The sequence below is a fragment of the Dreissena polymorpha genome, chromosome 9 (genome assembly GCF_020536995.1).
Source record: "Dreissena polymorpha isolate Duluth1 chromosome 9, UMN_Dpol_1.0, whole genome shotgun sequence".
Classification (NCBI taxonomy): Eukaryota; Metazoa; Mollusca; class Bivalvia; order Myida; family Dreissenidae; genus Dreissena; species Dreissena polymorpha.
In genome coordinates, this window is record NC_068363.1 from 10692414 (window position 1) to 10705805 (window position 13392).

The 13392-nt window shown below is 38.0% G+C and overlaps 1 protein-coding gene and 1 long non-coding RNA gene across 4 annotated transcripts in view; both read left to right on the top strand.

Annotated features, from left to right (window-relative positions):
* LOC127844929 (uncharacterized) overlaps nucleotides 1-13392 on the top strand; it is a 150302-nt gene that overhangs the window by 120080 nt on the left and 16830 nt on the right. For all 3 annotated transcript variants that reach the window (XM_052375492.1, XM_052375491.1, XM_052375490.1), the window contains 5 exons: nucleotides 1498-1623; nucleotides 3068-3158; nucleotides 3951-4122; nucleotides 12456-12546; nucleotides 13086-13190. In XM_052375492.1, coding sequence (XP_052231452.1) covers nucleotides 1498-1623; nucleotides 3068-3158; nucleotides 3951-4122; nucleotides 12456-12546; nucleotides 13086-13190 — 585 coding nt within the window. The remainder of the gene's footprint in view (nucleotides 1-1497; nucleotides 1624-3067; nucleotides 3159-3950; nucleotides 4123-12455; nucleotides 12547-13085; nucleotides 13191-13392) is intronic.
* Nucleotides 1-13392, top strand: part of LOC127844935 (uncharacterized) — a 168157-nt gene that overhangs the window by 115286 nt on the left and 39479 nt on the right. The window lies entirely within an intron of this gene.

A 13392-nucleotide genomic window follows, 5' to 3' on the forward strand; every position in this document is an offset into this window, starting at 1 on the left:
ATTTGTCTTAGACTTTTATTGTCTATGTCAATAGGTATGAAAACAGTGGTGGACATACTGTTCATACCTTACACAGTTTATTAAAGTATCATAACATGACATGGTTATGGGTATAAATGAATAATTATCCCCACGCTTTTTGAAAAAAAGGTGGGGATATTGTGGTTATCTCCGCCGTCCGTCCGTCTGTCACTATCTCCTCCTACACTAAAAGCACTAGAACCTTGAAACTTACACACATGGTAGCTATGAGCATATGTGCGACCCTGCACTATTTGGAATTTTGATCTGACCCCTGGGTCAAAAGTTATAGCGGTTGGGGTGGGACCGCGTCAGAAATTATCACTCATTTTTTTAGGTTATTTTACATTTACTTCTTTATTTCTACACCGATTCACTTCAAATTGATACTGGACCTCTCTTATGACAATACGGTCAATCTCAACCATGCATGGCCCCAATCCCAACCCTGGGGTGCCCGCCCACATAGGCCACACCCACCAAAAAATTCCATTTACTATAATTTTTTCATTTCTACACGGATTCACTTCAAATTGATACTGAACTTTTGTTATGACATTAGGGTCAATCTCAACTATGCATGGCCCCAATCCCAACCCTGGGGTGCCCGCCCACATAGGCCACACCCACCAAAAAATTCCATTTACTATAATTTTTTCATTTCTACACGGATTCACTTCAAATTGATACTGAACTTCTCTTATGACATTAGGGTCAATCTCAACTATGCATGGCCCCATAACCAACCCTGGGGCCCCGCCCACATAGACCACCCCCACCCAAAATTGCCTTTACTATAATTTCTTCATTTCTACACCGATTCACTTCAAATTGATACTGAACTTCTCTTATGACAATACGGTCAATCTCAACTATGCATGGCCCCATTACCAACCCTGGGGCACACCTAGGTCAAACATTCGGCGTGGGGATACGCGTCGGCCTCTGCCGCGCCATTTCTAGTTCCACATTAATATGTGCTGCATATGAGCATATGAACACTCCAGAAGTCACGTTTGTGACCCACACATTTGGAACTTTCTGAGGACATTAAAAATGTGTTATAATATCCGGGCTTGTTAAAAAATGATTGCAGTTCGATCAAAAACATGACTGGGAGGTTTTGGGGCAGTTTTCCTGAAAAGTCTATTGAGAAACCTAGTGAATCTACTTGCTTAGAACACTTTAGTGCAGTGAGGTCTTAGGTGAACACTCTTGTATTTTGTTTACATGCTTCATATATGGCATGGTGTGTTAGGGTGTGTTAAGGTAATTCTTTGTCACTTTTATGACAAATTCTATTTATGCTTTTACATGGACTTGTGTCATCATCCTTTCTTAGGAATGTAACGATCTTTAGCTATTTGTTTGTTTCCTTATATAAAATAAATATTGTATAATTTTAATCAGTTTATTAAAAAAATAATACTTTATATGATCATAAATTATAAGTGTTTATGCATTGTTCTTTTGCAGGCAGTCAAATCCAGAAGTGACAAAGTTCCAAGCCCTTCTGGATGGCAAGTCAGAATCTAATATGCAGACAAACTCGTTCTACTACGGTTATGACATTCGCAAAGTGCTGGAATATTATGTTACAAGGTGAAATATGTGTCTGTAAATTGTGCAGTGTATATTATCGCCCATCCATTTCTATGGCATTGACAGAAGCATTTAGTCTATCGGCCAGCTCGGTAGGTAAAGCTGGACTGTCAAAACCATGAAAGTGGGTTCAAATGCCAGCCTGGTCACCTAGCTTGTTTGGGGAATGGTCATGAAAGTCGTGTTCTGAGAAAACTGGGCATAATGCATGTGCGTAAAGTGTTGTCCCAGATTAGCCTGTGCAGTTCGCACAGGCTAATCAGGGACAACACTTTCCGCTTTTATGACATTTTTAGTTACAAGTCTCTTTTTAGCAAAAATCTAATTTAGGCGGAATGTGCCCTCCCAGATTAGCCTGTGTGGACTGCACAGGCTAATCTGGGGCGAAAATTTAAGCGCATGCATTAAGCCCAGTTTTCTCAGAAAGTGACTCATTTCTATGGTCTACTCTCCCCCTATCTCTGATTCAAGTAGGTGTGTTGTCAATTAACGGCACATACTTTTTACCGGCGCAAGTATGTGCCGTTGGTACTGATGAACCATATAGCTTTTTGGGTGAAAAATGTGAGTTGGTTATCACAATTCAGTAATATTACTTTGTTACTGCTAAAACAGAAAAATCAAGCAATCACACTGTGTTTGCAATTATGTTAGCTGCTTCATGGGAAACCGCTCTCATGCCACATGCGGCCAATGTAGCTCTAGACAAGGTTGTGAATGCACACACTCTGTTCTGCTGATGAGACCACAAAACCTTGCATGACTTCAAAGTGCCCATGGTAGCTTCTGACCATACTGCGCAAATATGCAGACTGGTATTGGAGCTACGCTGGCCACATTTGGCATAAGACCCATTTCCGCATAATGTGGCTGAATTAAGGTATCCACTTATTTCTATGGCTGTTTGATGGATGATTTTTTTACGCCCCCCGGATGGAATGTTTTTGGCCTGTATGTTTGTCATTCATTAATTCATTGTATGTGTGTGTCCCAAAACTTTAACCTTGGTCAAAACTTTTGCAATATTGAAGATATCAACTTGATATTTGGCATGCATGTGTATCTCATGGAGCTGCACATTATGCGTGGTGAAATGTCAAGGTCATCCATCAAGGTCAAAGGTCAAATATATGGCTTCAAAGCAGCGCAATAGGGGGCATTGTGTTTCTGACAAACACATCTCTTGTTTTATTGTGAAATACCTAAGAAGTCTCCCATTAATGTCCAATTAACATGCTGATCAATCACTAAAGGCCCCAAACAGATCCTTTTAAGATAACTCGTTCTTAAGAGTTCTTGCCAATTTTGTTCTGATTTTTAGGAGAATGCCTTTTTGTTAAATTTTCCAATTTGTAATATAACATCGTTTTGTTCACTTCTTTTTTTGCCAAAGATAGTTTGTGCGGCAAATGTATATAACCTTTACCATGCCCATATGTTACAGACTTGTGAAGGACATCCAATCCCTGGCCAGCAAGCGATCCAGTGGGCTAAGACTGGTGTTCTGGCAGGAAATCATGAACAACAATGTCAAGGTTCACTTCATTTCTTGTGCTTAATCCTAATAGAAATGAGACGCATTCTGTGAAAACAGGGCTAAATGCATGGACATCGTGTAGTCTCAGATAAGCTGGCACAGTCTGCAAAGGCTAATCAGGGACCATTTGTTCCGCTTTTATGGAAAGTTTATGCAGACAATTTTCCATGATTAGCCTGTGCAGACTGTGCAGGCTAGTATGGGATGACACTTGACGCACATGCATTAAGCCCAGTTTTCATAGGAGGCTTTAATGAAGGTGTAAGTTTTATGCCACCAAAAAGTTAGATGTGATGAGCATTGGGATTTTCTGTTTGAACTTACATATGACTAAATGTCCGACCATCTGACAGAAATTATATGAACTTTTGAAACTCATTTGCAGTTTCACAGTTGAAGGAAGCATAGATGAATTTAAAGGAAGGAACTTTAGCTGCAACAATAGTATAAGCTCAGTTGAATTATCCTAAGGGATATTAAATAATTATAACTCTCTGATTATACTCCTTTAATTGACGTTTCGGCATAATGCCTTTATCAAAACAATGGAAATTTTAAATTGTGCAGTCAAAAGACGTAAAAATGTAGTTAACATATAATTTCCATTGTTTTGATAAAGGCATTATGCCGAAACATCAATTAAAGGAGTATAACAATAGTTAAAAGCAATGCCCTTATTGTTGAGTCCGCTTACTTAAACTATAAAATTAAAATTTCAGCTGCAACCAAAATTTAAACCAGGTTGTTATTTTATAAAAGGCTTTTGCACATATTTTGCTGGGTGTTTCAGTTGCCGAACGACTCGATAATCCAGGTATGGTTGGGAGGTATGGAGGAGGTAGAGCGGGCAATATCCCTGGGCATGAACGTCATCTACTCCACGTGCTGGTACATCAACTACATCGAGTACGGCACCAAGTGGATCAAGTACTATCAGTGCGACCCTGCTGACTCCTCATATGGTAAGCTTGTGTGTTAAGTGTCCTACCAGATTAGCCTGTGCAGTCTGCACAGGCTTATCAGGGACAAAATTTTCCGCCTGAATTAGATTTTGGCTAAGTAGAGACATCCTTTGAACAAAGAATACAATAGCGGCAGAAAATGTCATCCCTGATTAGCCTGTGTGGACTGCCAAGGCTAATAATTGACCACATTTTACACACATGCATTAAGCCTCATTTTCCCATAATGAGCAAATATTCTTTTTGGTGGATCCACCCTATATGCCTGATATATGGCTCATTGTACGTCATCAAAATGGTACAGTGTTTATGCTTATTTAAACCTATGCACCAAGGCAGAGTGTGACAGGTAGTATAATAGTCACTGTGCTGGTCTGTCAACCAATATTTCATGTTAAAAGTTTGTGAAGCTACTTGCACATTTCTCAAGCAATTAAATTGAAACTTTATTTATGTTATCACTATGAAGTTTTGATACCGTTATTAATTTTTAGCTCATCTTTTTTTTGAAAAAAAATTATGAGCTATTGTCATCACCTTGGCGTCGGTGTCCGGTTAAGTTTTGCGTTTAGGTCCACTTTTCTCATAAAGTATCAATGCTATTGCATTCAAACTTGGTACACTTTCTATCATAAGGGCACTAGGCAGGCAAAGTAAGATAACTCTGGCTTGCATTTTAACAGATTATGTGCCCTTTTTATACTTAGAAAATTGAAAATTTTGGTTAAGTTTTGTGTTTAGGTCCATTTTATTCCTTATGTATCAAAGCTATTGCTTTCATACGGGGGACTGTGCAGGCAAAGTTATGTAACTCTGACTGGCATTTTGACAGAATTATGGGCCCTTTTTACTTGAAAATTTGGTTAAGTTTTGTGTTTTGGTCCACTTTACCCCTAAAGTATCATAGATATTGCTTTCATACTTGGAACACTCACAAACTATCATAAGGGGACAGTAAAGGACAAGTTGCATAACTCTGGTTGTCATTTTTATGGAATAATGGCCCTTTTTTGACTTAGTAACTTTGAATATATGGTGACATTTTGCATTTAGATCCACTTTACTACTAAAGTATCAAGGCTATTGCTTTCAAACTTCAACCCCCCCCCCCCCCCCCCCCCCCCCCCCCCCCCCCCCCCCCGAATCCCCCACTTAATCCCCCCATTTTTTTTAACCAGGTTTTCCGAAGGAAAAAACTGGTTATTAGATTGGCAAATGCGGGCGGGCTGGCTGGCTGGCGGGCTGGCGGAATAAGCTTGTCCGGGCCATAACTATGTCGTTCATTGTCAGATTTTAAAATCATTTGGCACATTTGTTCACCATCATTGGAGGGTGTGTCGCGCGAAATAATTACGTCGATATCTCCAAGGTCAAGGTCACACTTTGAGTTCAAAGGTCAAAAATGGCCATAAATGAGCTTGTCCGAGCCATAACTATGTCGTTCATCGTCAGATTTTAAAATCATTTGGCACATTTGTTCACCATCATTGGACGGTGTGTCGCGCGAAATAATTACGTCGATATCTCCAAGGTCAAGGTCACACTTTGAGTTCAAAGGTCAAAAATGGCCATAAATGAGCTTGTCCTGGCCATAACTATGTCATTCATTGTGAGATTTTAAAATCATTTGGCACATTTGTTCACCATCATGGGACGGTGTGTCCCACGAAAGAATCACGTCAATATCTCCAATGTCAAGGTCGCCACGACTAAAAATAGATTAAAAAAAAAAAAAACTTACAAAGGGGGTTAATTTTTTTTGGTCATTTCAAAAGTTCAGTTTGAGTTTTCTCCCTTTATCAGATTTTTTTTTCACAATGAAAACCTGGTTTTGTGACAATTTTGTCCCTTGTTTAAAGATCATCTAACAAATGACCACCACACCCTCACACTATACACCCCCCACCCCAAAAAATTGTTATTCCCCTGGTAGGGTAGCATATAGCAGTTGAACTATCCGTAAGTATGTCAGTCCGAAAAAAACTTTAACATTGGCCATAACTTCTTCACTATTGAAGATAGCAACTTGATATTTGGCATGCATGTGTATCTCATGGAGCTGCACATTTTGAGTGGTGAAAGGTCAAGGTCATTCTTCAAGGTCAAATGTCAAATTTATGGCGTCTGTCCGTCCGAAAACTAACATTGGCCATAACTTTTTTAATATTGAAGATAGCAACTTGATATTTGGCATGCATGTGTATCTCATGGAGCATAACATTTTGAGTGGTGAAAGGTCAAGGTTATCCTCCAAGGTCAAATGTCAAATATATGGTGTCTGTCCGTCCGAAAACTTTAACATTGGCCATAACTTTTTTAATATTGAAGATAGGAACTTGATATTTGGCATGCATGAAGCTGCACATTTTGAGTGGTGGAAGTTCAAGGTCAAGGTCATCCTTCAAGGTAAAAAAAATAAATTAAAAAAATTCAAAGCGGCGTTCTCATGAAGCTGCACATTTTGAGTGGTGGAAGTTCAAGGTCAAGGTCATCCTTCAAGGTCAAGGTCATCCTTCAAGGTCAAAGGTAAAAAAAATAAATCAAAGCGGCGTTATCATTAAGCTGCACATTTTGAGTGGTGGAAGTTCAAGGTCAAGGTCATCCTTCAAGGTCAAGGTCATCCTTCAAGGTCAAAGGTAAAAAAAAATCAAAGCGGCGTTATCATGAAGCTGCACATTTCGAGTGGTGGAAGTTCAAGGTCAAGGTCATCCTTCAAAGTAAAAAAAAATCCAAAAAAAATATTCAAAGTGGCGTTTTCATGAAGCTGCACATTTTGAGTGGTGGAAGTTCAAGGTAAAGGTCATCCTTCAAGGTCAAGGTCATCCTTCAAGGTCAAAGGTCAACAAAAAATAAGTTCAAAGCAGCGTTCTCATGAAGCTGCACATTTTGAGTGGTTGAAGTTCAAGGTCAAGGTCATTCTTCAAGGTCAAAGGTAAAAATTAAATAAATTTCAAAGCGGCGTTATCATGAAGCTACACATTTTGAGTGGTGGAAGTTCAAGGTCAAGGTTATCCTTCAAGGTGAAGGTCATCCTTCAAGGTCAAAGGTAAACAAAAATGTTTCAAAGCGGCGTTCTCATAAAGCTGCACATTTTGAGTGGTGGAAGTTCAAGGTCAAGACGGTCATCCTTCAAGGTCAAAGGTAAAAAAACAACAAATAATTTTTTTTTAAAGCGGCGCAATAGGCGGCATTGTGTTTCCGACGAACACATCTCTTTTTTTTTTTAAAAATGGGTAAAAAACACAAATATTTATTTTTATTATTTTATTTTTGAAATACTGTCCAACCATCCCACCCGAGAATCCCCCCCCCCCCAAAAAAAAAAAATAAATATTTTTTTTGCATTTTTTTTACATTTTTGGAAGATAATGTAATAAATGACCACACCCCCACACTATACACCCCTCTCCACTCCACCCCTCCCTCCTTTGTGATTGAAATTGAGATAGGTCCCTACACCTTTAAAAGAAAAATAGATGAGCGGTCTGCACCCACAAGGCGGTGCTCTTGTTACATATTCAGTGATCCACACATGTCTGAGATATTTGCACTTGCAAAAAGTTGCATGGTTATAATTCATGTTTGTTATTTAGCTGGAGTATTTTGCAGTTTTTAGCTGTATTTCAGTATTATTATGCCCCCCTTCGAAGAAGAGGGGGTATATTGCTTTGCTCATGTCAGTCGGTCGGTGGGTATGTCGGTCCGTCCACCAGGTGGTTTCCGGATGATAACTCAAGAACGCTAAGGATGACCTTGACCTTGAACTTCCATTTTTAGCTTGACTTTTATATATGAAATATATATAGTGGAGCTATCCTACTCACCCGGCGTCCGCCTGAGCATGAGCATTGGAATGATTAAGTTTGCGTACCACCTTAAATATTTTCTATGTCCCTTGGAATATTTCTTTTATATTGTGCATACTTCTTTACCAACATGACCCCAATCTATAAACAAGAGCAGACAGCTGTATCAAGCATTTTGTAAGAATTATGTTCCTTTTTTATTCTTAGACAAAATATAATTTGGTTAAGTTTTGTGTTTAGGTCCACTTTTTTCTTAAAATATCAAAAGTACTAACTATAATTAAGGGACTGTGCAGGCAAAGTTATGTAAATGTGACTTTCATTTTGACAGAATTATGGTCCTTTTTATATTTAGAATATTAAATTGAAAATTTGGTTAAGTTTTGTGTTTTGGTCCACTTTACTCCTAAAGTATCATAGCTATTGCTTTCAGAATTGGAACACTCTGCTAACTATCATAAGGGGACTGTACAGGAAAAGTTGAATAACTCTGGTTGGCATTTTGACAGAATTATGGCCCTTTTAAGTTCACCTGAGTGATAGCTGGGGGTGAGCTATTGTGATCACTCAGCGTCCGGCGTCCGTCCGTCCGTCTGTCTGTCTGTAAACAATTTGTAAACATCTTCTTCTACTAAACCATTGAGCCAATTTCAAATAAATTTCATGTGGAGCATCCCTAGGTCATGGGACAAAAGAATTGTTAAAAAAAATTTGATCACATAACCAAGATGGCCGCCATGACCATATATGGTAAAAACCTTAAAAAATCTTCTTGTCAGAAACCGCTCATCAGATTTTCAAAAAATTTCACAGGGATGACCTTTGAAGGCTCCCCTGAAAAAGTTGTTCAAAGAAATTTGATTCGTCAAAAAACATGGCCGCAGGAGCTCGTTGAACTTTGCATGTTTATTCGTTTTTGCCTATTTTGTGAAAACTTTCAAAAATCTTCCACATTTTTTGTCCGATCCTTTCCAAATTTGCACAGTGTCTTTATATCAATGAGGACACGAACCCTACAAAAAAATGAGCATTATTGGTCCATGAAGTACAGAATTACCTCCCCTTGAATTGAGAAAATGATGTTTATGCAATAAAGTCCAAATTTTTCATCCAATTCTTTCCAAACTTGTTTATATATCAGATTAAAGAGAATAAAATTTTCTTTATTATGGTTTTTCTTTCATGAAAATCCATAAAGGATAAGTGTTATTAATCGTTGCTTAATTAATGAACAATGCGAATTATCGGTATTGATTTTTTTCCTGACATGCCGTCCCAGATATTAACCGCTTTCAGCTGTAGACTGTGCATCAATACATCGCCGTGTTATTGACCTGAAAAATTCATACGCAGTCGGCATTAACACCGGTCATCGAGACAAATTACTGATGTGAAAACAAATCGTTTGTAGCTAAAGAAACTTCAGCGTACAGTTTATAATGGGTGGCCATTCCCCGCTGTAGTCTACGGGCGGGTAGTGAACTGGTTGAGAAAAGTGGAAGCTTTGTGGAAAAGCGGTTTGAGAAGTTTGTAAGAAAACACTGAATTATCAGTCTTGTGGGAAGAAGGCATTGCGTCTCCACACAGAGGGCCCTTATACCATAAAGAATATAAGAACCAGCAAGACCAACCAGGTAGGGTTTTTATTTTTTTTAATTAACACCCCGAATTTGGTCGTATTTTCTGTTGCTAAAGTTTACTGTTTAGGTTGTTTTGCATCAAAAATCGGCAAGAAAGATCTAGCAAATTTGCCAATTTTTTTTTATTAATAACGTATGATTCATCGATTGTGAGCTTTTTAAACATTTTGACCTTTGAATAAAGCATAAATCAGGAAAAGAATTTTAACAGTAATTGAAAATACGATCAAATACGCCATTTTTGCTGACTGGGACAGGTCTTTTTTAGTTAAATAAAATGTTTTATTGTCCCCAACATATGAGCCCAGCAGCAAGAAAAGTGTTTTTTTTTACTTTTTGTAAAACAAATATGGGCAACCTACCGTAATCCAAATTCGCCGACACCTTAATTCGACGATGTTCTATTTTTATCGATTAAATGGATGATTATTGTCTTGGAATCATTTCAAAGTAATACAGCCGAGTTTAAAATTATTATTTTGTGCTATTAAACATTCATTATTTCTTAAATTATTTGCTAAATATTGCTTCATGTAACCGTTACATCGTCAAATTTGGGTCACACCAGGATACAATTATTTAGCATTCAAACAACGATTGGGATAAAAACTAGGGGAACCCATGCTGAAATTTTCAATTTTAACTGTTTAGCAGAAGCCACCATACCCAATTTTCTTAGGTGTATGTGGAGGCTTCTGGCAGCATGATTCTGTGAATATAGATGGTGACATTTGATTCTGCATTAATTAAACATGTATTATTGACTTTTTTTAAAGTATGTGTGAAAAATATAATTTGTAACCACTGTTACAGGTTTTATCTGGTTCTTCAAAAGCAACACCTGCAGTCGAGTCCATGCCAGACAGAGGGTGCATGTGAATGAATTGCCTTTTGACTAACTTTGTGTTCTTTATCAAATACATGAAGATTTTTAAATATATGTGTATGTTGTTTTTTTAAGAAAATAGAATCACCAGAACAGGTACAGGCACCCTTTAAATGTGTCGAATCCAGGAGCTTCTGGGGGCCTCTGGCCCCCTTGTCCCCTGGACCCACCGAGGGCCCTGCGGCCCCCTGGCCCCAGCTTTAAGTTCAGGATTTTCAAAATATCCAACTTTGACCCCTGCAAATGCTTTGCTAAAACTTTGGCTACAGTTTCTAAAATTTGGCTACACAAAATTCCATTTGGCTAAAATGTTGGCCACATAAATTTTTGGGCAAGAGGAGCCCTGTTTGGATTGTATTTGGGTCATCTGGGGTCAGCAACTAGGCACTAGGTAAACTAATAGAAAAACCTTGTGTAGACTATAGAGGTCACAGTTTTCATCAGATTTTATTGAAATATAGTCAGAATGTTTGTCTTGTTAAAATCTGGATTGGGTTTGACTTTGGGTCATCTAGGGTCAAAAACTAGGTCAGATTAAAAAAACTAACTTTTGTAGACAGTAGAGGTCACATTTTTCATTAAATCTTTATGAAATTTGGCCAGAATATTAATCTTGATGAAATCTGGGTTGGGATTGTATTAGGGTCATCTGGGGTCAAAAACTAGGTCAAATCAAAGAAAAAATTTGTGAAGACAATAGAGGTCATAGTTTTCATATGATCTTAATGAAATATGGTAAGAATGTTTATCTTGATAATATCTGATTTTGGATCGTATATGGGTCATCTGGGGTCAAAAATTAGGTCACCGGGCAAATTCTAGTAAAACCTTGTGTAGATGAAAGAGGTCACAGTTTTCATCACGTCTTAATGAAATATTGTCAGAATGTATTAATTAATGAAATTTGGCTTGGGATTGTATATGGGTCTAATAAAATTTAAGTTCATGAAGCAAGGTTAGTCAGGTGAGCGATTCAGGGCCATCATGGCCCTCTTGTTTTACTTAGTAACTTTGAGTATTTTGTTAAATTTTGTGTTTAGATCCACTTTACTTCAAAAGTATCAAGGCTATTGCTTTCAAACTTCAAATACTTTCTTATTATCATGAGGGTAAAGTACCTGGAAAGTTGAATTTGAAGGTCACTAGGTCAAAGGTCAAAGTCACAGTGACTCGAAATAGTAAAATGGTTTCTGGATGATAACTCAAGAATGCTTACACGTAGGATCATGAAACTTCATAGGTACATTGATCATGACTGGTAGATGACCCCTTTTAATTTTCAGGTCACTGGGTCAAAGGTCAAGGTCACAGTGACTTGAAACAGTAAACTGGTATCCTGATGATAACTCAAGAATAAGTAGGCATAGGATCATGAAACTTCATAGTTACATTGATCATAACTGGCAGATGACCCCTATTGATTTTCAGGTCACTAGGTCAAAGGTCAAGGTCACAGTGACAAAAAACATATTCACACAATGGCTGCCACTACAACTGACAGCCCATATGGGAGGCACGTATGTTTTACAAACAGCCCTTGTCATAATAAGGAGTCAAAAGTTTTTGGTGTGGAAGCATATTGCAACCTTGTGTATGACACTATTTCTGTTTTCTGGTTTCCAAATTGATTCATTCTAGGTATTGGAGTGTGGAAACATGTTGCACCCCTGTAAAATGGACTATTTCACGTTTCCATATTGATAAGTCCAAAGTTTTGGGTGTGGAAATACATGTATGTTGCAACCTTGTAAATAAAACTTTCTGGTTTCTGGTTCACAAATTAAGGAGTCCAAAATGTTTGGTGTGAAAACATGATGCAACCCTACCAGTGACACAATTTCTGTTTTCTGGTTTCTGTATTGATAAGATTGAGGTTTCGGTGTGGAAACATGCTGCAAGCCTGTGAATGACTTATATCTGTTATCTGGTTTCTGTATTGTTAAGATCAAGGTTTCAGTGAAACATGTTGCAACCCTGTGAATGACTTATTTCTGTTTTCAGGTTTCCGCATTGATGAGTCCAAGGTGTTGGGTGGGGAAGCTTGTCTCTGGGGAGAATATTTGGACAATGAAAACTACATGACCACTCTCTGGTAAGTCCATGTGGCGTGTGCAAGCAGTGTCACCATTTAAACTTACATTTACACACAGAATATAACTGGTTTTACTTACATGTAACATTATATGAAGACTTATGTGAGACCCCTTGCTACTTTTTGTTCACATAACTAAAATGTCAAAGACTTTTAGTATTATGAATAATAAATATCAATAATACAATATAATTATTATATAACAAAGATTGGCTTTCTCTGTACCATTTTATTTCAAATGATAAAATGTTATTCTTCTGAAAGCAACAGTTTTTTAAACATTTCCATTGAAAGCACTGCTTAATGCATTTGTGTAAAGTGACTTCCAGATTCTACTTTCAGTTTGTACAGGCGAATTAAGGGTGACCCCTTAAGCAGATTAAAATAGTTTTCAGTTTCAAAAGCATTTTTAAAAACGAAAATCCTTTGTGTTTTAAAGTGCTGTCCTTTATCTCCCTTTGTCTTCTGTTTGGGTAACCACAAAGTACTCACATCCCCTGTATCTTCACATCTTCCATTTTTGGTTTTATGTCCTCCAGGCCAGCAGCTTCTGCAGCCGCTGAGCGACTATGGAGCAGTAAGGATGTGCGAGACATAGAGAAGGCGGCGACCAGGCTACAAGAACACAGATGTCGTATGCTCGGGTAAATGGGGGAACGATCATCTCATTTCACACACTATATTGACACAATCGGTGGATCATTCTTGCCTTTAATACATATATTTAAACATTGAACAGTGCGATGTCAATATCTGTTGTCAATGGTTGATTTGTTGGAAAAGATAAATGTAGAAGACAATTGTATGCCCCCCCCCCCCACCCCCACCCTGCTGCATCTTCTGGTG